The 26946-nt window shown below is 38.4% G+C and overlaps 1 protein-coding gene across 1 annotated transcript; it reads right to left on the reverse strand.

The window, feature by feature from the left end:
* Nucleotides 1-2661: 2661 nt before the first annotated feature.
* Nucleotides 2662-26745, reverse strand: AZI2 (5-azacytidine induced 2). The gene is made up of 8 exons (XM_036397468.2): nt 26537-26745; nt 17993-18222; nt 15403-15528; nt 14983-15082; nt 13191-13339; nt 10668-10729; nt 7836-7951; nt 2662-5029 (listed from the first exon to the last, which is right to left on the reverse strand). The coding sequence occupies exons 2-8, from the start codon at nt 18215-18217 to the stop codon at nt 4641-4643; spliced, it is 1167 nt and encodes a 388-aa protein (XP_036253361.1). The 5' UTR covers nt 18218-18222; nt 26537-26745; the 3' UTR covers nt 2662-4640.
* Between the last annotated feature and the right edge of the window lie 201 nt (nt 26746-26946).

Consider the following 26946-nt stretch of genomic DNA (forward strand, 5'->3'; position numbering starts at 1 on the left):
AATGAATCTGCTATATTTTCAACCTCTGGAAAGCCAGGAGGAATTGGTCCTTGGATCATGCATCAGCTTCCTCTGTAATACACCTCTGGCCTTAAAGTGCTGTTCCCTAGCTTGAATTCTTGGTTTCACACCTTTCATTTTCTTAGTATCTTGTGCATATGCTGTACTTGAATTGCATTTACATCTTTTATTTAAAGTTTAAGTGAAAGAATGAGTACCATGACATGAGAAACTCATACCACTGAATTACTTTCGGTTTTGGTTTTGTCTCAGCCATAAACTCTCCTTCCTACTCAGGTGAACTGGAGGCAGCCCTGGATTCTAATCAGTGTAAGAAAATACAGCACAGGGGCCTATCTGTCCTCCTCAGAGCACCTGGCAGGCACCCAAGACCCCCATTTTTCACTGGAGGCTGTATTAATGGGCTCTTCAAACTCCTCAGGGGAGCCCCCTACAAATGGAAGATACGAGAGGAAAGAGGGGAAGGTGTCACATAATTATTTAGAAGCTTGCCTTCAGAGAGTAAAACCCAAACTCAGAGGGAATATGAGGGGCAGTTTGTAATGCACAGGGTTTTTAAAGGGCAGTGGAACAGCTACTGCAGTCTGAGACAGCATCCAGAAAATAACTTGCACACCTGCTCCACATTTAGTACAGCCATCCTCCTTCCTTGGGTAATTCCTGCACTCAGCTGATCAAAAAATGGTCAAATACACTTGCAATGTAAGTGTTCCACCTAGTTAAAAATTGGTTCAATAACAGTAAGCACCTGGGTGTTTCTTGCATGCTTCTCCCTAGATCAATCAGCCATACTCAAACATGATCATCTTACCACTTTAATTACTGAATCTTAATGTTTGACTTGCTCTCTTCCATCTTAAAATACAATTAAATTAATTTTGCTGGACAGTTACTGCACAGGGTGGGTTTTTTTAATGGTCCAACTGCAACTCAGTTAAAGTTAGTGTTTACCTTTACTGCTGATCATAAAAAAATAAAATGCTTTTATCGACTGCCCTATGTTCATACAATTGCAAGTAGTAACACCACTCTCCCTAAAGAAAGGGTCAAAAGCCTGAAAAAAACCCTCAAAATAATAAAACCTCAAAAAAAAAAAAAAAATCAAACCCCCACATGCCCTTTTTTACACTCAGAGAATCAGGGAAATACCTTACACCTCTGCAACTACTGTCCTTCACAGGGCCTGTCTGGAGATCAGAAGACAATAGCGGTGTCAGTCAGGTGCCAGAGCTCTTCACTCTTCCTTTACCAGCCCACAGCATCATTAAAGCTGCAGTTGTCTCAGCACAGGAGTGGCAAAGTCTGCTGCAAGTTGGCTTTGAAGAAAATTCCATCTGCTTTATCCCACCAGTATAGTTCATGTGATACTTACATGGGCCTGTGTTTCATTACTTGGAATGGGTATTGTTTTACTGTAACTCCACCATATGTCTTGTGCTGCTCTTGTCTTTTTCCAGCTGTAAAAATTGGAGAATGCATCACAGCTAATTTGGGGGTTTGCTTTCTTCAATATGGCTAGTTCACATGTGAGGAAAATTGATCAGCTGTACACCAGTAAACTGACAGGGAAACTTAAAACTATCAGACTTTAAAAATACTTAAAAATAACCAAACAGTGCAAGTTTACATATAAGTTATTAGAAGGTTCATTCAACTCACCAAATACCAAAGTACGTATTCACCAGGTTGCTATTTGCTCATTTAAATGTGCAAAGCAACAACTACCTCCTGCCCCAAAAGCTGGCTTTCATTTCTTAAATTAAAAATTGTCAGTTTGGCGGAGGTTTTAAAATGTTCAAAGTTTGCATTAAAGTTAAAATTTTCTTGGGGTCATTTAACATAATTATTTCAGAACATAGGTCCTTACTATATGCAGTTTTACAGTTTTATGTAACACATGCACACTAACACCAGAACCCTGTTATTACAGCTACTTCTCCATATAATTTGCTGTCACTGATGAAAAGATTTCACTTCTGAAAATGGAAAAAGCACTGTAAGCCACTAGTGGCATGGATTTAAATGACTTTTCCATCTTCAGTCAAAATCTGATTTTAAGCTTCAGACCCAACAGATGCTTCACAAGCCAGCGAGCTCCCAAGCGACTCCAAGTCTGGGGACTTCCTCTTCAAATGTTACAGCCTGGACATGGCAGTGAGTGATTGGATTGGAAATGCTGCCTGCAGCAAACTCTCTGACATCAGTCCCTCTTCTCCCTAGTTAGCAGCAGCACTCCTGAAGTCCCTCTCATCAAACATTGCTGCTCTCTTCTCCACCCTGGGAAGGAGCACAGAATATAAAACCAAGGGTCAAATGCAAAACCTGGAAATTCTCAGGCTCTGCACAGAAAATCTTAATTTTAATTTCATACAGGACAGGACAGGCTGACTGGGAACCTTTTGACACAAGTAGTCAAAGGTAACTAAATGCTTCAGGTTTCAACATCCAGGAGGATAATTCTCCCAGAAGATGCTGAAGCAGGCTACAGCAGATGGCTGTTTTTTTTTCCTTGAGTCAAAGCAATGAACCTCAAATCTAATTGCTTGTATTTGGAATAACATTTATACACAATAAAGGAATTAAAACTTCAGGAAAAAATTTTGTGCCAAATACGGAAAGGAGATTTGTTAGTGAAACCAATTTCAAACAAAAATAAATTTATTTAATATCTTACACAGTAGAATTCCTTCATTGCACAGATCATATTAATGCCTGTTGAATATTACATTCCTTAATAAAAAACCTCTGTAATACTGAGGTGGGGGACCCCAAAAGTAAACTACATTAGAACTAGGTACCATATAGCTTATGCAGCCACATAAGAAATGTTTTCTTTGTTATTACATAGGTAGTTGGTTCTATCAGCTAAAGCCTAGTGACTTGGATTTGTTTTATGCATATTGGATTTTGTTCTATTACTTTCCAAGAGATTGTACTCCCCTGAGTCAGCTGTGTTCATTGGTCAGAATAAATTCCAGCATCTGACACCATTTCCATTAATCACAGACAAGCCAGTATACGTGAGCAAGATAATAGAAAGATAAAAACAATATCTGGTGAATGGGAAACATTGTTTATGTATGCTGTTTGTACTATAGGAGAAGGTATCTGGAAGGCATTTTTTTTTTTGCCTTTGATAGAGTGAAAGATGGGCTCTGTCTGAAGTACTTACTGTGCAGGGGAGAGTGTCTGGAACCACAGAGATCACGTAGCACCCTCCTAACACTTCTACAGCCCATCATTACTATGGCTGTGCTACTGCCAGAGCTTCCCCATGTATTTGCAAGCCATCTTAAGATAATTAGCTACTAAACAGCTGTGAAATTAATTTTTATTACTTTGATGTTAAGCTGGATCTGTGAAGCTGAATACTTCACCGACCCACACATTTGTAAATAGCATATTCAGTATTAAATATCTTCCTGCCCATTACAAGTTAGGTATCATGGATCTAAAATACAATGCATTTTTCTTCCACTTTTTGAGCAGTCAAGACATTTCACTTAACCCTGTTGTATTAAGCCAGATATGAAGCATAGAATTTTGCAGAAAAAGAAACCCCAAAACATAAATGATATTTGTCTAGAAACAGTTCATGGCCTTAAGAGGAAAAAAAATAATGAAAAAGTAGTGCCTAGACACCCATAATCTATAAAGCACGTAGCTGGAATTCCAGTAGCTCTGGTTCTCAGTGGTATACTAAAGACACCACAAAAATACTTTTGTCTATCAACAATGCAACAACACCAAGTCTGATTAGATTAAGGCTTTGTTTCTTTAACAAAAGAAAAATTAGTAGCCTTCACCACCACAGGAATGAAGAGTCAGAGTTGTGGTGCTGTGCAAAGGAGGCACAATATGGAAAACTGCACTGTGAGATCGCTGGGTCTGTGGCAGCACTGCTGCAGTTACAGCAGTTTCCACTGAGGGAAACAAGCTGAACCTCCAGGATTCACAGTGGGCAGCAGCAGCTTTACTTACGGTCCTTCACCATTCTCAGTCAAGCCCTAAATGAGGCAATCGAAACAGCATAGCCTAAGGGTGGTTCTTCTCCTGCCACTCTCTCATATAAATGAAGGTTGGAAAAAAAAAAAACCAAACTCACCTTTCTTAGTTACATATTACAGAAAAATGCACTTACAAACCAGAGGATTCAAAGCAAATTGAAAGGAGGAAGGAAGATTTCATATTATCCTTATTCTGAAAAAGAACACTGTCAAAATATAAGCTCAGAGCTGGTTCAAGTTCTAACACTGGATGCCAAGTATTTTCTTGATAACATACAAATAGCAAACAGATACAGAACTGGATTATTTTGTTTTATTCCACAAACTCACTTTTCATTGTAACCTTTAGCAAATGTATGTCATTTGCAGTACAAGACTATCTAGGCCCCATGCTAGATTTCTTTGTATTTACATTATACCAGCACAGCTTTAACATGAAGGAACTCACTCCTGATTTACAGCAGAGGAAGACTAGGCCTTCTGATTTGGAACTAGAATTAAAAATAAAGAAAGAACATTTCAAGCAATTTGTTTTCTCTCCTTAAAAGTTCGAGCATTAAGGTGCCTATTCAGAATCACTCCAAAAATGCCTCAGTTCATTCTAAAAATTGTTTAACTCTTGTGCAGACAGTTTTGATTACACTGATCCAGGTAATCTGCTGGACAGTTTAACAAAGTTGGATTATTTTTCATTTCCCAAAACATATTCTCATTGGGCTTTGGAGGACTTGGGAATACCCAGGAATTATCTTCCAGAGAGCTCTTTCCGTAGGAATGGTGTTCCTGAAACATTTTGCTGTCAGCTGGAATTGGTCTCTCATCTGTCCAAGCCTGTAGGGTCACCCTTTCTGATGGGACACGGGCATCTCTCAGCAGAGGGGGAGACACAGCATTGCCGAGGGCTTTATCGTTTTGTGACAGGTTTTTATAGACTACCCCAGATGTCAAATTCACCTTTGAAACGTTCAAGTCAACACATTGCACTGGTGCAGTACAGGCAGCTGAAGGAAGAAGATAAAAAAGATTTTAAAATTACATTGTCTAATGCATTTTTCATGTACCCCAAATGTACTACAGTCTAGCAGGGATGTTAAACACAGTTTCTTCAAGCCACAAGTTTTTGGACCATATTCAGTAACTACTTGAAATCTAAAAACAACATACTACCCTCACCAGTCTCAAGATGAACCCAAAATCCTGAAATCACAATGTCTAAAACACACCCAACTCCAAGGATACCTCCCAACTCCCATTTCGACAGAGATAAACTGATGGATCTTTCTGACCAGAGTGAAATGAATGCTGAAACAGAGACCATTTGCACATGCTTGAAGAAATCACCCAGCTGCAGAAGACTGAATGCTGCTCCCTGTTCTACTGCTTCTTTAACAAGCTGTGTTCTCATGCCATCCAGAACCCAAATTCTCACTGCCCATGAAGCAGTAAGAGGGAAACGTGTGGTGTTCACAGGTTCTCTTGTCTGACTTTCAAAAGTAAACTGACAGACTGCAATGCTCAGCTGTGTGGTATTACAGAGGAGTTTTAAACTGTTAGGTGGGGGGGGGGGGGGATTTTGAAACAGAACAGGATCTACCTGAAATGGAAGAGCTGTACCTTCAACACACATCTGAACATACGGCCAAATACAAGCAGGTCATTTTGTTTTGTAGTGATAATGTACATAAACATGTAATCAGAGTAGATTAATGCTTCCTGAGTTAAAACTCACATCTTACACAGAGTTTTCTAGAGCAGCTCTTAATCTTGAGCATGAATTGTAATTTTTAACTTTTGTTCTTCAGGGCCAGAAAAAGAAGCTGGTATCTTGGTCAAAGAATACAACTTCTGTTTGTCACAATAAATTAAAATTTGTGGATGTCAGCCCAAACCACCTTCCAATACCATGGGCATCATGTCTGAAAGACATGCTAAGGCACGGGATTTGGCATTTTTGTGCTGGCAGGTGTAAAAAGCAATTAGAGGCCTACAGACCTTTAGAAGTTCAAGAAAAATTGAATCCACTGAAAATAGATTAAAAATGTACCAAAAAAAATCCCCAAAACTCCCAAAAAAAGCCAACTAAAAACACACAAAAAATTAACAACAAAAAAAAAACCAAGAAAAAAATAAACAAAAAACCCCACAAGCACCCATTTGTTGAAAATTCCTCCATACATAACACACATAAAATGCCTCTCTACATTCTAAGTAGAATCCACATGTTAACTGATACAGTTCATGTCCCACACAAAGTAATGAACACGTGTTCTACAGAATTAATGCACCTCTTACAGACAATGGCAGCTGGTCTGTAAATGCCAAAAGTCAGTACTAGAGGTATTGGAAGTGGAAGGCTTCAGTCAATTGTACCCATATTTTGCATAAGCCAAGACTTGTCTATAAATATAAGCAAAGATACATCTGCATTGCATTCATAAGTGTGGCTGATGACCAAGATCAGACCTGTCCACTCTCACATACTTCTGAAAAATTACTGAAAAAAATCTACAGATGAAAAGGCAGAAGTCCACTGTTTCCTGATCAGTCAAGAATGCCTTCTGTGGCTGTGGATGAACAACTGCATAAGAACTGCAGAAAATGAGTTTCTTCACCAAGGAGAAGAGAAAAATAAGTAGTTGTGTAGTGGCAAGACAGGTAACTCCAAATTAAAAGTAAGGACATAAAGACTATATATGATCACATCAAACCTTGACAGATCTAAGATTATTTAGACTCATTCAGTTCCCAGTTTCTCTGCTGCAGTTATTTGACAAACATGTTTTAGAATTGTAGGAACACAGACTCACCTGGTAATAATATGGCCAAGTCTACAAAATGTGTTGACAGTTTGTATCAGCCAAGTACCAGAGACAAAGTGATCATTAGTCACTGCTGACCACAAAGGCAGGGATTGCTCGGGAGGTGAATCCTGTCATTACCTCACTGAGCTGTTTAGAAACAAAATGTCTTGATCTGGTAATGGACAGGGACATCAGAGACTGTCACCAGTACATTCTAACCAAGTGCACTGTCTTCCACCAGTATTCTGAGCACAGTAAAGATCACAATTGAAGTGAGCAGAAAACAAAGGAAATTAACTCTTTACCACAGTTTATTTGCCTGATAGTCTAGCATAGCATTTGTCTTGAGAGAAACATATGTAAGGAACCGAAGAACTGTCTGATGAAGTGCTCATGGAAAATTTAAATACTTTATGTGAAAAATATTTAACCCTTAAAATTATTTAAGGCAGTTTTGTTTCCCCAGTATTCTGACATTCAGAAAATGTCACACTGTGTAGCATGTTGTTAGAAAAGAAAACTTTTCTGAATAAAATATAAAGAAGTAGGGAATCATAAGGAATTTCAGTCTTTTAAAGTCTGATTTTAAAATGTTGCAAATTTAATACTTCTTATATTCTGTACTGGGAAAATAAGACTGCATTTGCAAAAAAGATTTTTTCCCTCCTAATATGAAGTAGTTGTGGTAAAAGGTCAAATACAAGTAAACTTAACACCTCAGCCTTGTGCACATAAGCAACACTTGACTGAGAAAAAAGCCACAAGGGGAACAGAATACAGTACTGAAGAAAAAACACATCAGCAACACCTTTATGTGTGAAGTTGACCAGTATGAGACAGAAGCAAAAGCAGAAAATGGGGAAGCTGGAACCATAATACAGTCTAGCTTATCAACTTCAATTGATGAGATTCTGATAAGATATGATAGCTGGTTTATTTTTAAAATGCTACAGCTTGCATCAATGGTTTGTGTTTGTAAGGTCTGTTACTGCCAACACTGACTTGCCTTTCTTGACTCCTGGTGGGTTCCTTTTCAGTTTTCGTAGGATCTCAGCTTGCTTGTCAGTCAGTACACGCAAATTGGACATTTCTCTCTTCAGGTCCCAATATGTTTGTTGCAAACTTTCAAAACAAAAAAATTATTACAAGTTAAATATTGCTGCCTCTAAAGCAGCCTATCAACATGCCTATCAAGTGTTACCTGTTAATAAATTTTTTTGCAAATTTTATTGGAGTACCATAATTGTAACTGTACTGAACAGTACTGAGAACTGCCTTAAACGGATGGATATAATTTGATTCTTGCCTACTGCAATATACAATGCATTATATATTGACATACTAGGTAATAATAATAATAATTTCAACTCTCCAAAGGAAAGAAATATGAAGCTGACTTTTCATTTCAGCATCTTCCAATAAGATCTTCCAATAAGATTTGTCATCTCAAAGGAATACTTTATTTAAAGTGACACCAGGTTATAAAAAAGGCAGAATGTTAACTCTGAATACCTTTCAATTAATGACCACATACCCCAACACATATTAGGAGCCTAGTAACATTGACTGATTTTAATTTCAAATAATCAAAAACCAGTATTTGGGTCTTATACCATGCACACTGCTACAGTGAATTCAGACTAAATACCCGAGACCCAAACTGAGCATACACACAATCTAAAATATAAACCACATTCTTTCATATTCAAGGCCTCCAATTTATGTTAATACACTGCCTGATCAGACAGTGTAAAAAATAGTGTTCCAATTAATTCTCTAAAACAGCATAATACAAGAAACATATTTAGCAACAGCAGCACTGTTCCAACACTGATGTTTCAGGTTAATAACTGGTAAGAAAATTAAAAGGGGGGAAAAAAAGTCAGCATTACCATATGTTTCTTGGTAAAATTTCTAGCAAAGGCTCACTGAATATAACATTTATGTTGATTAATAATTAACTTAGTGTTCAAAGACATAAGGATGCAGTTACTTAAACATGAATGCAATGATTTAATGCTTTTTTAATGATTAACATTCTACCAAAACACATTTATTGAAGACAAATATAATGGATGAGAGTTTCCAGAATTTTTTCTTCCTCGCTACATTCACTAAAGGCATTTATTTCAAAACAGCTCAATATCTCAAGCTACTGAGATGAGTAAGAATTAATAAGCTTTATAACTGTATGTAACACTATCCTTCAAAAATAGCAATATAGGATCACTCCTGCATGAAATATCAAGCACAAATGTGTTCAAAATCACTCTGAGAAGTGGCTATTATGCAAGTCAACACTGAGAGAGTTCCCTTAAAACAAGAAATTGAACTTCTGTCCACAGAAATACTTCCCCATAATACAAAAGTTCAGATGCATAAAGTTCTGTTAAAGAACACAGGAAGGTGTTATTTTAATAAGTAATGTGTTAAGTGTCAGCAGTTCTGACTAATAGGAAGTTAAAATTTTCAGAATTGATATTTCAAGAAGTTCATCTAAACCTGTGGCCTTCCTACTGCAGACTCCTCTGGCTCTTTCAACTCTTAAGAGCTGACAACTTAATTTAAAAGTTGATGTGGCAATCACACTTCCTTAATTCTCATGTTTTGGTCTAAAAAATAAGATCAAAAACTTTAGTTATGTCAAACCAGAATTGTCCAATATTTAACACAGAAGTGGCAAATACAGGGACAGCTCACATATCTGCCACCAACCAGAAGGAAAGTGCTTGGATTGTTTAAAATGCATTTAGCAGTTTTACAAGCATCTTGCAAAGGGCTGCAGGTACCAGAATTCCACCTAAATCACATGCAACTGATTTTGTTTTTGTGGATACTGGCCTAGAATCCTATTGCAAAGCCTATTTTTCAAGGAATTTGTAATTGAAAACCAAGGATTCCCTGTGCCTGGAATTCCCTGCCTTCTAACATGTGATATGAACCTTCGCTATGACAGCCTGTTTAAATGCACAGCAAATTAGAATTGCACACTGCGAATTTAAAGTCAGATTTGCAGGCTGCTCACAAATATGAAGTAACTAGTTTCCAGAAAGTTAATTAGGTGCAAATGTCTCCATTTCCTACAAAAAGCAGGATTGCTTGCTACAACAAATGTTTCTCATAGGAGGTTTTTCAAGCGTTTTCTCCACAGATTTTTGGATGGGCTTACTTATTTATGACATGTTTAGTATTTATATTACAATAAACAGCATATAATCCATATGCTATTTTAGATGGCTGCCACCTGAGCACCACTTGATGGAATAAATCTGCTCTGATCAGTAATTATTTGATCAAATGATCAGTTCAATCAGAGCGGTGATCAAAGAGATAACTGCTGTGTGTTGAGAGAACATCTTTTATCAGGTGTGTGAGGCTGACAGCAAAGTTCGAGGAGGAACCACAGGAATAAGTATCCAGTCAAGGTGAAAGGACAAAGTGTGATTTGTGTGTAGTGTGTGCATTGTTAGCCTCACTGCACCAGAGAACAGATGATGGGAAGTGTCTGTATGTTCTCTTTCAGTGGCTGAAAAGTCTCTTCAACACCCAAGGAAGCACCAAGGCCCATTGCACTAAAGCCTGGCAATGTGAAGGGCTGCTCTTCCCTCTGGTGGAAAAAGCTGTAAGTGCACCAACAGGCATAACTACATAAATATTCATCATCTGGAACTACAAACACAACAAAGGAAAAAAATGTACAATGATCTTGCTAAATAACTATACCTAGACTTTCAGTGAAATGATGTAACTTGAAATAATACACCTAAAGAGTCAGCAAGAGTAATTTACTTGTTCAAACAACTGTCCCTCAGTAAATTGAAAATAAAGTATTTCATACCTCTGGATGTCTTGCCTTTGAAGGTGGTCTCCATGTAATGGATTTTTCTCTTGAGCCTGGTCCTGCATAACAGAGTGAAGGGAAGACAGAGAATGAATGAACATTATTTAGATCTTCTCTCTCAAACAACGACAGTGAAACTCCAATTTGCCTAATACTGAAATTCACAAGTAAGGTAATCTTCATTTGTGTTAGCTGCAGTGGGTTTCAAAAGTGGGTTTCAATTCTACTAAGAATTTCCACTTAGAAATGCTTAAACTACCTACTTATACGAAGGCATTGCTCAGCCACCCCCATACTCTTCTTTCTTAAAACAGCTGAACTCTCAGAATTAGAGATTGATTACTTTCTTAAATGGACATGAAAAGTCTTTCTCAATTTCTGCTTTTTAAACAGTCTTTTTTTTCCTTCTTTCTCTGTCACAGTATATAAAGATCCTTAACTTAAAGGAAGCTGTTTCAGTATAGATTTACTTCCACAAGTTACTTTTATAACAGAACATAATTTATCTATCTCTTCAGTCTGAAAGACTACTTTCAAATTGCACATATAGGCAGCCACACTGAATTTACCAGGATTGTTTAACAAATCAAACATTGGACTCACTTTGTTAGCCGTGCTTCTATTAGACCCTCACTTGTGATGAGCTCCCTCCCTTTCATATCCCTTCTTTCCATGTTCCCTTCCTATCATTCCCTCTAGCCAAAGCTGTTGTGGATTTGATCCCTTTACAGTGGCTTTAAGACAGGCTGCACATATTTCAAGCAACTTGTCAATGTAAACAGTGCATGAACTACAATGTAAAACTTGAGTAAGAATATCTAAAAGTACAGAAAAATAGAGGTACACTGGCCTAAGGTAGAAAACATTTGAAAACATGTTTTCCTGTTTTCATTTTAATTATTACTTACTTCCATTACATATTAGCTAAACTAACTGAAAATAATGAATATAAGTAATAATGAAAATAAGTAATAATGAAAATACCAGCTGAGCTGAAATAATGCTGATTTGTCATTGCCCATTGATCACACTTGACTGTATTTCACCTGACAGATTTTCCCCTCCTGAGCTTTATCACCATCTCCCAAAGATTGAAATTCATAGCATAAAAAAGTTGCACTGTATTACCCCATATTTGAAAACATGCACTTTATTTCCTGTATTAAGCAGTTACCAGGATCAAGAAGAAATGGTATTAAAGACAAGCAAAAAAAAAAACAAACCCCCCCCCAACCCAATGTAACAAAACCTCCCAAAACAAAACAAAAAGCTGTTCCCTGTATTTGCTCTGTGCAACAAAAGCTGCTGACATAAACATTATTTAAACAGTGTCACATGCAGTATTCCTTACAAATGCTATTTTAGTCTGTTCCCTCTGACATCATTCACTCTCACAATACAATCTGCAATTATTTATGCAGCTGTTACTCTGTTCTAGAGTTACCCGAAGACACCAGAACTTCACGCAGGTTACAGCAAGCCTTCAGATTTACAAGTTAGTGAAAGCACCTGAAACAGCTCCAGACCCAAGTGAAACAACCAACAGTAAGGGAAATTAACAAAACACCTCACATGCTTTATCTCCACCTAGTGGAAAAACTGCAGACTCACGCAAATGCTGTGTGATTCCAGATTACATAATCATCGTTATTAATGACCATAAGGAATGTAAAACAGTCTGCCTCCTCAAACAATCACATTTAAATGTTTTACATTCACTGTGTGACTTCAGTGTGACTGCAGAGTCCTAGAGACTGGCAGTGTACCTTTCATCAAAGATAAGATGGAAAGCACAAAGAATGCACTAGACAGTAACTTACTGCTTTTTGTTACTGGGATCTTAATTTTCTTTTTGAGATCCTAACAATGCCTAGGTTACAAAATGTGTCCCTCAGAACAGATATTTGTCCCAGAAATGGCAGAGAAGGATGCCAAAAGAGGAACTTTGCTGACAAGCTTCATGCAACTACCCTAAAGAAAAGTGCCATACCTCCTTAAACAAAGTTCATGACATCTTTAAACATTAGCATCCCGTTGCTTTAAAAAAAAAAAAAATAGAGGCCAGCTTTGCCTAAACTTTTTTAGCAGCTCAGGTTACACAGAACTTCAGTGGCTACTTATAAAAAATCATACAGCTTTATTTTCTGTTGTTATATGAGCAATGGCTGGGAAAGCTCACCTGTATAGAATCATAGAATATCTGGAGTTAGAAGTGACCTGTAAGGATTAAGTTCAACTCCCTGCTCACTGCAGTACTACCTAAAGCTAAACTTTCTAATTAAGAGTGTTATCCAGACACTTTTTAAATTTGGACAGGCTTGATGCCATGAACACCGCCCTGAGAAGCCTGTCCTATTTCCAAGAAGAATGACAGTCTATGAAAATATTTAAAGGCTAATTTTACCAAGATATTAATATTTCACTCATATAGACTTCCTCTTTTTGTTAACCCTTGATTTTGACTGACCTTGGGATTTAAAACTAAGCATTAATACAAAAATTCCTTAAAAATTAAGGTACCTTCTGCTTGGAATTTTGCAACTCCTTCCTGAGACTGTTGCACTCTTCCTTGAGTTTTTCTAGATCCTGTTCCAGACTATGCACTTTCAGGTCACTGTTCAGCTTCTCTAATTCCCAGTTAGCTGGAGTACAATTCAGACTTTTTATCACTGTAAAGAAGACAAGCAAGACAATTAGATTCCAATCTCAGTCCAAAGAACATAATTCAATATGCAAGATCCTCTTCAATCAGCCCATGCCTTACAAAAACATTTTCTGAAGAAACTGGAGTCTATGGCAACAGGGAAATATAACACTGGCAATGCTGTTGGCATTATTGGCCTATTTTCTGGGTTTAAAGCTTGGAGCCCTACTTTCTAGGAATGCACTGGACATTTGACACTGAGAAAAAGGAAGTACTAGCATAAAAAGGCACTGGAAATAAAAAAATCAATTTATGGCAAATACACATATGCCAACTTGCATACTTCTTACATGCTTTGAAAACACCAGTCTTTGTGCCCTCAGATTTGTATTATTACATCACTTACCATTAAGTTTTCCCCAAGTTCAACATCAAGAAGTTCCACACAGAACAACAAAAGATACAAACCAAACAAAAGGGGAAAGCATAAAAGTTACACATATCTTGTTAGACTGAAGCAATTCACACGGTAAGAAGCAACCTAAGCTGATGCTACCATCAGATCAGTAGCAAGCATTAGTGAGACAGCAAGAAAAGAAGGAACATGACAGGAAGAAACCCCACAAGTCTTTAACTGTGTGGTACACTTATTTCCAGAATTAATAGTTTAAACAGTCTTAAGTTACACTGATTCTTTTTTTTTTAAGTAAGGTACCTAGAGTTCACTTATGAGTAAAACTGAATTACAAACAAGTAAATCATCACATTTTCAGAGCTCTCCTTACAAACCCTGCAATTCTTACCGCCTGAAACTATGATATCCTCAACAGTGATACTAGCAGTACCTGCAATTTGTTTTTCTAGGTTTAAATATTTGTGCAATTGAAGTAGTGCATTTCATACATGTTTAAGGTCCTCTTGGAGAGTAATGAAATTCATGCACAGTCATACTCAAAAGTGCCTTTCAAATGACTGCATTTGAAGTCACTCTGAAGTCAGTCCATACTCTATACAGATGGCATCTTCTTGTAACTAAATTAATCAAGGGGATTTTTCCTTCCATGGTGTTTTGTTTTAGGCATCTATCACATACAGAGCACTCTTTACTACTGCAGTAAGAGACGCTGGATTTGGGCTTTTGGAATTACCAGGATATATTTATTTTCTCCTTCCTCTTTTCACCAGGTTCTCTACAACCAACATCTTTCTATTTTTCCTCATTTCCCAGCCAGCTAAGTAACTGTTGGCAACTGCAGCTGTTGCTATACAACATCCTTGTATTTGTCGTGTCCAACAGCGAGACGAAGCAATATACTGGACCCTCTGCAGGTGCCAGAGGAAGTGGGATTGACTGACTGATCCTTATACTTGACCAGGCCTCTGCTCTGCTCTGAGGAAAAGGTGGTGGGGACCAGAGATGCACATGACCCAGCTTATAAACAGTTAGGTGGTGCCCATTTCTCAAATTTGCAAATCACCTAGGGTGGGAGAACACAACAGCCTCAGAATATATGTGTCACCATTCATGAGAATGAAGACAAGTTCAAAGTACCTCACTGCTGTTGATACCTCTCTTACCTTGCCCCTATATAAGGTTAAGCCTCTTCATGCCCCTGAGGCCACTATGGCTCCTCAACATACCCTAAGATGAAGTAACCAAATGCATACCTTGCTGTGTTTCCACTTCAGTTCTTAGTTGTAACAGCTCTACTTCTTTAGATTGCAACTGTTCGTTCAAGTTTTTCAAGGATTCCGCACTTTCTTTTGCCTATTTTCAGAGGAGAGAAAAACCCCAACCCAAAAAAATTTGTGAAGCATTTTTCTATCATGTCAGACAATTCAATATTTTAGAACAAATACAACAACAAAAAATACTGTTTTGATTTTTTTAGCATTATTCTAGCCCAGTAATAAAACTGAGGTACACTAAATTGTTATTTCTACAGAAAGTATTGTCATATACTTTAAAAGAGTGATAAAACCAACACCACAGATCTTAAGAATATAAAGTTCATTCTAGAGTAAACATGTACTAGCTATGCAGTGCTGATAAAGCAAGCACTGAAGCCATTACTTAAAAAGGCACACCATTTTTTCCAGTTTGCTTTTCAGATGGTCACGGTCGATGCAGGCCTCTCGATAGGCTTGGTAGGCCTTATTGACTTGTTCCCGCCCAACTGAGCTGCATTCCTCTTCCGCCCGGGAGCCAAGCACCTGAACGTTCAACACACAGGACAAGTGAGAAGTTTTGTATGCTGGGAACTGAAAAATTTTAAGCCTGCCATATTAATCTAACAGCTTTTCCTTTTTTTTTCAGTTTAGATAACAAACTAATCAAATACACTGATATGGGCCAAAGTTTTTTACTAAAGTGCAGCAAAGGCTGTCTACAGATTCTGAAATCTCTCACAATACTTAATGCTCACTAATTTATAGAATCATAGAGCAGTTTGAGTTGAAGAGGACATTTAAAATCTCATCTAATCCAACCCCCCTGCCATGGACAGGGACACTTTCCAGTAGACTGCTTATGAGTTCACTCCTATGAGTACTTAAAAACCATTCATAAATTATCATTACTCCCACTGACAATCCCTTAATCGTATTTTTTCCAGGCTCCAAAAAAATGTAAACTGCTTTTTGAAAAAGGAGTTTTAAGCATATAAATGCACAACACACAGAAAGTTCCAAGGAAGCCAAACATAATTTCCTAAACGCCTCATAATGTAAATAAAGATTCTTTTTCAGTGTATTTATGTACAAAAAGCCAAAGCAGAATAATTTTAGAAATATCTATTAACTTTGAGATTACCACTATCTTTCTGCCTGCTATGTCAAAAGACAAGCAAGGCAGAATAACCACTACTCATTGGATTGCTAGAAAAAGGGGAACAGAGTTAAAATATATTCAGTGTTTTTAGTAAGATAGAAAGAAGTCTTACATCAAATTATATCCATTCATATAAAAAGTTCTTGCTTTAATTAAGTATTGCATTTTCCTTTTCATTCTTTTTATCCTGCACACTTCCTTTATGTGTACCTCTTGGAGATATTCACAACCGATTTTCACATATTTTCTTAAAAAATAGGAGTCACACACAAAAAATTACTAAAACAAAGCATCAACATTCACATATCTACCTTAAATATCTCCTCTTTAAAGTGTTTGCTTGAAAGAAAGTATGGGAAAACAGGCCACAAAGATAGGAAGCTCCTGCCCCTTTGCCTTTTTTTTTGTATGTGTATGACTCCTTTTAAGTTTTGTCCTTTATATTTTCTCCCCCTACTAAAGCCACTCAAATAGAACACAAGCCTTAATAAGCTTTCTGGAAGTTTCCATGCACATTGAAATGACAGATTCCAAAAGGGTAACTCCCCATATATTTTTTAAGCATATAGGTACATTAGCTATTGACAAAGACTGGAAGTCACTAACAGCCTTGGCCTTCTCAGTACCCCTCCCTCATCAAACATTTTAGTGGTATTCACATATGAAAAAGTTTTCTCTACAGAAAACAAAGTAGCATCTTTAAGAGAATTAAGCTAAACCCAGCCAAACCAAAACACACAAGACAAAAGGAATTGTCAAGGTCAAATTCTGTTTATCGTGATTCTGAGTAACAACATAAAAGATGTTACACTGAGCATGGTTCAGGTCTAAAGCTCTATTCCTATTCCCAACATCCCCCTACACCTTATATAAAGACAGTCTTGAGATAGTTTTCCTTTTTGAGAAAAACTCAATCCAGCCTTCACCAAGAATTCCCAAATAGGTGTCTCAAAGCTGTGCCAAGTGTGACTCAAGTTCTTCATTCCAATGCCACAAAATAATACACACTTGGAAAGCTTTTAAGAGTCAGTAGCACAGTAAGGAGAAAGTCCTAAAAAATGTCTCAGTTCTAATACTAGGATCTATCTCTATCTCATATAAGAAAGCAACCTATCAAACTCAAGAATTTCTGCCAAACAAAGACACTCGGTGCTGAACAACGGATGTACATCTTATCATGGCATTCCTTACTTGGAGAGAAAAACCTGTCAAATTGACCCTGGTCAATTTTTAGCTTTAATGAACACCAGGTTCATTAACACTGGTTTATGGCCATAAGAAACTGCCTATAAAACAAATTCCAATATTCATTTACTTTTCAGAATTACTGCATCAAAAGCCAGCCAGCCAACATCTATGTTAGGCGTAGAGGCTGTGATTAGCTAGACCTAGCTGGATATCCTTGCCAACCAATTTTTCCTTATCATTTTGGTATGCTCAAGGGTCTTTTGATAGACAATTCCTGGATTCTGATAATTTACAAGCTTTGCACCACACTGTTCAACAGTACTGTATCACACATGCCCAAGCTAATAAACACCATGAAGTGGCACCCAAACTACAGTGACAAATTCTATGCAACTACACATGTGTCTGAATCAGCCACTGTCCTTGCATTGCATCATATATGTGCCCAGTGAGAATCAAAAATGCCAGTATGACACAACTACACTACCAGAGGAACAAACTGCATTTCACTTAAATAAATAAAACAATTTATAAAAACTTTTTAACATGGAAATTATTTCAAGTATATATATTTCAAATCCTTAACCCTCTTCTCTGGCATCCAGCCAGGAGCAAAAAAGAAGCTGCTACCAGAAACTGGTATATCAACTATTTTCTTACCTTCTCTTCTAAAATTCTCACTTTTTTTTTTAAGAAGGAGTTCTCCTTCTCTGTCTCTTTCAGTCGTTTCTTGATATCTTCATATGCAGTGACAAGTGCAAAGTGTGAGGCAACAGACTCATCTCCACTATAGGATGGAACAGGAATATCGCTGTCTCTCTTGTGAGCATTGTCTGCTTTTTCATGGTTCAAAATACAGATGTCATCCTCTACCAACTCCTCCATGACAGCTGTTAAAAAGACAGATATAAGTGCTAAGTTTTCACAAAGACAAATTCATCAAAGAGTCTGAAAACCTTCCAAAATAATACTGCAGGGTGTTTCTGTCTAAGTATGACAAGACAAGACTGAATAATCAGGAAGTATCTTAATGTCGCAGAAAAATCTTGAAATCCATGTCACCTTGAAAATACACTGTTTAGAAAAGACACATTTCACCGTTACTTGATATAAATATTTTGAGTACCTATCAGATGTATGAACCCTCAAATTCATTTTTATTAAGTCTTAGCACCAATGTAGAATTTGGCTGGTACCAACTATCTGAACTCCAAAGGAATATTGTATCAGAACTCTTGCAAGCCAGCACTGAGCAGTAAAAGAGTACCATTCCAACAAATCAACTAACTCCTGTGGTTCCTGAGCACAAGTGCCAAAGCCTCTTTATTTTTGAATGCAAATGCTTATATTTTTCTGAAACTTTAAAGCAGATTCTTAAATTACACTTGTATTTGTCCTTAAAGAGACTGCATGAGTAGCTATTCTTTCCCTGGTCACAGTAGAAAACCTCCTTCTGAACAATTACAGTAATTTTTGACTGAAAATATGATGAGAATGAAAACATGCACAGTAACATGACCTGCCTCAGTATGTGTGGAGAAAACTGACAATAATCTGATCATTAGTAAAGTGTTGCTCTAAAATACCAGGCAGATCCACATGAATGACAAATGCAAAGTAGATGTTACACTGAGTTTTTGTTACAACCGATGTCATTCAGGCACAGCAAAACATTCAATAAGAAAATATAATCTTAAAGAAATTCTATATATTTTCTTGAGCAATAGGTCTCAATGGAAAACCCCCAAAAGCATTTGCCTTAAGAGTTACAAGTTATCGTGAACAACTTTTGAGATTTAAAAACAAGCCAACCTCCAAAATGCAAAAACAACCAACCAAAACCAGACACATCTCATTTAGTTATGAACATCAAGATTACTTGTATTCCTATGCAGTACTATGAAATGCTACAAAGTGCCTGATAATACACTGCCCTTTAAACAAACTACTGATGTGACTTCTACAAAAAGCAGACTTTTATTTTTTCCCCTTCAACAAATCCTTACTTTCCTGATGATTAGCTAATGAACCAACAGAAATGCTGGAATGAAAGAACTGAGCATAATGAAGACAGCTTTTTGTACTGCAGGAAAAACTTCAACAGAAAACCAACTTGATCAGCAGAACTTTGCAGAAAAGACAGGCATTAGTGAAAAAAAACCCCACAGTCACAACTGCTGCTTCTACTGTGCATTTGCTATTTGAATTCAAACTAAACTTCCATTTGTTTATAGATTACAAGAAGTAAAGGCCTGGAGCTTGTCTGTATGGTCAAATTTCTCTCACCATGCTGGAAAGCTTTCAGAGTGCAGCATTATGAAGAGCTGTAGTACAGCTACTGCTGCACAATAGTGCTGTTATCACATTTGTCTCAATTTGCTCCAAGCCAGTTAGACAACATGATAAAAAAACTGTGACAGGCTCATTTCTACTAAATAAGACAGCAGTGGAGTTTTTCAACAGTGAAAAAAGACAAGAATACTACAAACCAAAGCTGAACTCCTTTTAATGGTTATGTTCAGGAGGTGAATGGATGCCTTGCATGTTGTTTGATGCATGCTGACAAAAAAAGGTAGCCTAAGCTTCCCTTGCTTGTTGTTCTACCTTGAATATTCTGTGATTTCTGTGATATTTAAGTAGAAAGAGCCCTGCAAGAAAGGTTTGCTTCCTTTTCATTGTAAGCACAGTATCACTCCATGCACAAGGTGACCTTGACCAAAAGCACCACATCATGGAAACTGCATTAACTGACTGAAGGAATTGCTCATTTTGTCTTCCAAGATGAGCATAACATACCAGCTTATCCTCCCCCATTTCACCAAAGGCTCTGCAAGTCTTGTCACCCATCTCATCAAATTCCCAAGAGCTTGCCTTCTCAAGGCAACACATCTCCTTTTCTCGGAACACTTGACTCAAATGTCATTAAAGAAGTGTCACAGCTTATCATTATCTCTCAAAGAAAGCAGCAGATTTGTGACCTTGTACATAGCACAGATCTTTGTCCCCATGCTTTCCTATAGCTCCTAAACCTAAGCATCATACATTCCCTAGTTCTTGCACACATCAGTGCTGCCAGGAGATGGCAATATGGGAAAACAGGACCATATTTATTCTGCATTTTGTTAACTAAAAGTGCCTTTATGAGCCTCCAAGAGAGAAACACCTTCCAAATAAAACTCAGTATACACAAATATATTTTATAAATACAAGTACACACCTAACCTGCACCTGTTAGGAAGACCAGTTACTCTAACATTTTTTTAGTTGAAAGATCTCATTTAGTTTATAGGATTATTCAACTCTGGTTTTCTGACGCTGCTCTCTAAGCCAGAACTGGAGATTATTTAGAAGAGAAGCATTTAATTCCATATAATTCAAAGGGACTTTGTTTGCATGCTTTTCTAAATTTCTACACTGAAGATAACAGTTCCCAAAAATCCAATATACACATTTTTGACCAACTGTATTGCACACTAAGTGATGACGAGCTGCCATTAAACAGTTCATGATCAGCAGTACTATAAAAGGCCATGGTGAAATGCACAGCTCACCCAGCTTTTTTTGCTGTCAGGATAGACAAAAACCCTCAGTATAGAAAAAGAAATGTCTGTAAGAAATCCCCGACTCCAGATGTAGTCTTTGATTTCACCCAAGGACAGGAATCAAAATTTAGATGCCCTAGAACTGTATTACCTCATCTTAAAAATATGAACTGACGGCAACAATCAAATAGGTGTTTTGATTATACCACAGGTTAGAGCTCCTCAAATCTGGAAGAAGGATGCCAGAAGGTCTTTCAGGATGGTTCACCAAGTCCTGCCACAGACTTCTGCCCTGCTTTAATCTGTTTGACTTTTCCTAATTCAAAGTCACATTGACTTCTCCTAATTCAAAGTCACATTCGTATGCACTGCTGAAAATGCCTCAGAGCTGACACTCTGAAACACCTGAGTGAACACTGACCTCTCTGGAGCTGCAATTCATGAGGTAATCTGTCCTACAGTAACCGGTTCAAGTGAAAGATTTCTCACTAAAATATTTGAAGTAATATACCGACAAGTTAATGTCTCTGAATACAATTGATGTCCATCTCAGCCTCCTTAAGGCAAACTTCACAATCCCATTTACCACACATCCCATCCCAAGAAAGGTCTTCTTAATACTTTTTACTCCCTTTACTTCAGCACAGTAGCTAAGTGTTTTGTCTGTGATAAATATATTTCATTTACACTTTAGAATGATCTGCACACAAAACCTACTTAAAAGGACTTTAATCTTTATGTCCAAAATGAAATACATTAAATGAGTACCAGTACTACTGTTTGTATTAATTAACTACTGTTTAAAAGCCTACAAACAAAAAACCCCACCTGAAGACACTGTTGATAGGAAACAGCATTAAGTTCTAGCAGGACTAATTATGCTCCCTGTTTATAAGCAAATGAGTTTGAAGAGGTGGCACCACCTAAGTTTTCTTTCACACAATGTGAAGAACAGAAGAACTAACAGGAACCACTTCTGTTGCTCAACATAGGTTATAGAACAGCTTTGATTCAATACACTGAATATTTTGAGCAAAATAATGTTTTCCCATCTCTTACTAATGCTTGGCAGAAACATTGCTTTTTTCTTTAAAGAGCTTTAAGAACACTAGTCATTAACACCATGGGAGGCCGTTAAATATAAAACACATTCTACATATGAGGAACATGGGATGCAGAGGCTCTAATAGCAAACAGACCACTGCACAAACAGAGCTCTGTAGTTTGAAATGCTAATCTTATTCTCGGATCAGAAGGAGAGACAGTAAAAGCAGGATTACATTAAATTTTTCCCAGTATGAAGCAGATTCTCATTTTGGCCTAACGGTTGATTTGAAAGAGAATAAAACAGTTCTGAAAATATTTCCAAATATCAAATGCAAGTAATTTCAAGATGGTTGTTTTCCTGTTTGCCTTCCAGACTTGAAGGGTTTGACTTCCTAATGGTAATATGAACAGTTTCCAGCTGTTGATAACAACAGCATAATTTTTGTACGGATTTATCTTGCCTTACACAGAGAAGGGTATACATAAATGCATGTAACCATAAAAAAAACCCTTTAAATTCAAGAAATGCCTCTGAACCAAAGGAATCCTGAGTGAGCATGTTACAACCTTCACCTTAATTTCAGAAAAGCTGTACTGGTTTTTTTTCCCTTTTTTTAAAAGACACTTCAGCACAGCAAGGAATAATACAGAATTCCCGCAGCCACCATCAAAAACTCAACACAGTACTTGGAGCATATGACACAAGATGTTAAAACAAGCAAGACTTCCAGTCTCTTTAAGTATCCATCACTTTGCACCTCTCCTTCAGAAATCTTAGGTTCTCTTTGATTGCAGTTGTGAACAGACTGTTCTACAGAGAAAGGCATCACTTTTTACACAAACTTGCTCCATTTAAGAGTAATAAAAATTCTCACACGCACACCCACATCTCAGCAGCTGCTGCTCTGGCCACTGCTCATCCTTCCGTATGGCCAAAGTCCACAGGGCCAGCGCCCTCCCAGCAAGTCCCCGAGCACAGGGGCACAGCCCAGTGTACTGGGTGCTCCTTCAGAAACACGTCAGCATGGGAGCTGCATCACACCTCCAGAGCACTTTCGTTTTATTGCCTTCAGGAAATGGAAACTCACTGTCTCTGAGTTCACAAACCAGATCACTGTAGCTCATCTATCCTGAACATCTGGGTAAGCTACAAAAGCCAAGTAAAATCTCCTTAGGTACAACAGGCAATTTTTTTCAATCTCAAGGTTTTTACAATAAATAATCTACTCTCACAAGGACCAGAAAAGCAATAAACAGCCCATTTTATTACAAAAGCGCTCAATAAATTTTACTTTCTCTGAACAGTGTCAGACTCCAGTACCTCCACTGCTAATTTGCAAACCTTTTGCATCCTCAGTGTAAGGTATTCAATCTGCTTTTCTGTGGATCCTGTCACAATAATCACTCTCCCTGACAACTATCTGAAAAGGGGGAAAATAAAAACCCAGAAGTAGGAATCAATAAAATATTATCCTTTCAGCATCATGTAATCCTGTTTATTAAACTATTACATTTAATGTTGAAAGTAATTAAAAGCAGTACTGTCAAACAAACCTAAGTAGGACCAAAATGGCTTTTGGCTGTTAAACATTTCTAGCACCACATATAAGTATCTTGAAAGGTTATTGAAACCTTTCTTTTGCTGTTCATTCATTCCCGTTTCAAAAGGTTTATAAGGAATAACTATTTCCAAAAGTTTAGAGGATTTATTTTGGATTATTTTTTCATATCTTCCTTTGTAAACCAAACAGCAGGTCCTACCTCCCAATCACAAGTTTCCTTCCATTCAATTAAATAGATTAATTACAATTCAATAAGTTCACAAGTTCAGTGATAAGCCTTTTTGTGATTGTATTAACTTTTAATTTAAGTGGAAATGTGCCTCACCTGTTACAGCTAGTGGAAGGCAAGTGAGTCTCACCGATGGCCCTTGGTCATCCTGCAACTCACTAACACAACATCTGTAGGTTTCCAAGACACAAATGGACAGAATGCCAGCAAATCTGATTCAGGCTCCCTTTTACAAGGGACCACATGATCCTGCCAGGTCCTTTTCAACTTGGGCTGTCTTCTAAAATTCTATATTCAGATTTATATGGCAGAATTTCAGACAAACCTGGTAATTTGAACCTAAGTTCCACTTAACAGCTTCTAAGTGGATGACTTCGAATATTCAAGCCATTTATGCTTCACTTACCCTCTCAAGCTTAATTTCTTCTCCCAAAAGGTCCTGTCAAATTTTACTTGCATCTATAGTTTCATACACTAAGAACTCCACATAAAAACATTGTATAATCATGTAAATTAGTTAATTAATGGAAGTATAGTATAAACATTTAGCAAAAACATAAGACTGAGTCCAAAGTGAACCATGGATAATGGACACAAGTATGGAGTTCAGCAGAACTCCCCACTGACTTCTACCAAGCTGGTCCCTATCCTGACCCCTTTGTTACTCCTAGCATTGCCATCTTAGCAAACTCGATCTCATTATCACTGTTTTATTCAATATGGACTGTCAGACTTCCCCTGTCTAGAAAATCCCTGTGAAAGAATGAAAACATATATCAAAAGGTAAACCCATACTGCATTTTATCCTGTTTCCTTCTACATGTTCTCTTTTTTTCCTTCAAATTCTGTTCTAAAGAAAGCATATGAATAGCATGTGCAGTGACAGGGGAGTTTCCACTTTCCTAAGTAGGCAACCCACATTTAACATTTTATAGTGCACAATCTCCAATTCAATGCATCTATTGAAATAATACAAACAAATTTTACTGCATTTGCAACTCTATGATTTTCCAATGCTGTGAGATGAAATTATTCTATTTCTCTGCCCTGAGTACACTAAGTAGTTTGTTCATATATTTGACCAATAATTTTCACACTTTCCCCACCTTTTGAGTGTCACATATAAAAGATATACAGAAAACCAAAGTAGAATATTTGCTGAAATTTAGGCAATCTTAAAACTATCTCTCATTTATTACCCATTTTTGCTGCACAAAGATATCACTTCACCCTCTTTGCTCTTTTGAAAAACTTTTTACTATTTAATTTTCATTGTAAAACATAACCTAGCTAGCACTTGGGTAATGGTCACCTCACACTTTTCTAAACTACAAATGCAGCAAACAAGGTTCTGAATAATTATAAATTTTAGCAAAAAATACGGGTGTTGGGAGAAGGTGGCTAAACCCTTCATACAGTCTAATTTAGAGTTCAGTGAACCAGTGTTTTCTGCCTTCTGACTTCACTGAAATTTTAGATGAAAAAATTCTGCTTAAAATTTGAGGCAATAATCATCTACTTAAGCTATAGGGCAATTATCTGATAAACACTTCTTAAAAAAGTGCTGTTATTAAACAGCAATTATTCAAAGAACAAAAAGTAGTCATCATCTTAGATTTCTTCTGGTTTCTACAGTAATTCTAGTAGAATTACTAAAACTCTAAAATAGATGTTGGAACAGATAACTTGGATTATTTGCAGCAGAAGCATGTGATCATACACCACTATCCAGGAAATGAAAGTTCCCATAGCCTGTAACAACATGTCCCAGAAAACTGTCTCAGAAGAGAAACTGACCTTTGGAGTCCAGAGCAGACTTTACTGTCCTAGCAATAATTCTCCCCTAACTCCACTTTTTCCAGAGTCTGTTTCCAGCACACTGATTTTACTGGATACATACAGTGAAAGGGAGTGGGGTAATGAAAGGATTCCTTAAGAAACAAAAAACTCCTAAAAGCACTCACTGGAACAGTTGACACTCACTTCTAAGTTGCTAGGGGACCAATTCATTTAAGAGATAAGGATATTTTTCCCTACCAAGTGAAACAGCAGAATTTCAAGAGGCAATTTTTTATAAGTGTAAAGCACCAGTAGCATACACAACTACCTCAAGGCTCATCTACACTTCCTTCTTCCAAACTAACACGGCCTGCAGCACCTGTACTCCTGTCAGCTCCAATACATGTTTCTGTTTTCACACCCGTAGTTTGCTCATTTCCTTTGCCAGATTGCTCTGTACCAAGGCACAAACGGCAGCTCCAAGAACCCACGCAGTTTTTCAACTTGATTAGAGGCAGCTTTGTAACCAGGCTAGCAGTCTGCCCGAGGCCCAAGCCCAGCTTGCTGGCAGCACCTGTAAGCCTTGCTCACCCTCCTGCCACGGTATGACCCCTTATTCCGGCCAAGTGTGACTGGGCAGGGACATGGCACAAGACCAGGCTGCCCCTTCTGAAACTCGGGAAGTTCCAGTTCAACATGAGGAAGAACTTTATATGAAGGAGGCAGAGCACTGAAACAGGCTGACCAGGGACGGCGTGGAGTCTCCCTCTCTGGAGTCATTCAAAACCCACCTGCACACATTCCTGTGTCACCTGTAACCTGCTCGAGGTGACCCTGCCTCGGCACCGGGACTGGACTAGATATCCCTTCCAACCCTCACAATTCTGGGCTTCTATGAGGACGACTCTATTTTAAGGGGAGAAACGAAAGACCAGCCTCCTTTCCCAGGGAGAGTCGCTCCTCTTCCACGGGGCACGAAGCTTCCCGGCACCGCGGGGGAGCCCCAGCCGGGGCCACCCCGCGTTCCCCCCGCGCCGGGACCAACCTGTCCGGGCCCCGCTCGGCCGGGCGGGTCAGCGGCGGGCGCTCAGCTCGGCGGGGAGGCAGCGCCGCCCCTCGCGGTCTCCGCTCGGGCCCCCTCGGGCGCCCATCGCCCCCAGCCCACCGGCCCGGCCGCGCTTTCGGCCTCCGCCACCGCGGGGAATTCCCGGGGCTGGGCGCCGCCCCCGCCGCCTTCGAGGAAGTCAACAAACGCCGCTCCCGGTCCCCTGCCAACGGGCGAGCGCCGCTCCCGGAAGGAGAGAGGCGGCCCCACCGCCTGACCGGGCAGGAAGGAGGGAGGGCGGACTGCAAATCCCGGCGTGCAAGCGGGCCGCCGCCCCGCCCTGCCGAGCACCCGGCAAGCGCGGCCGAGGGCTGGCGCCGCCGCCGGCCCCGAGCGGCTGGAAGGTTGCT

Source organism: Molothrus ater, chromosome 1, assembly GCF_012460135.2.
Source record: "Molothrus ater isolate BHLD 08-10-18 breed brown headed cowbird chromosome 1, BPBGC_Mater_1.1, whole genome shotgun sequence".
In the NCBI taxonomy this organism is placed as follows: Eukaryota; Metazoa; Chordata; class Aves; order Passeriformes; family Icteridae; genus Molothrus; species Molothrus ater.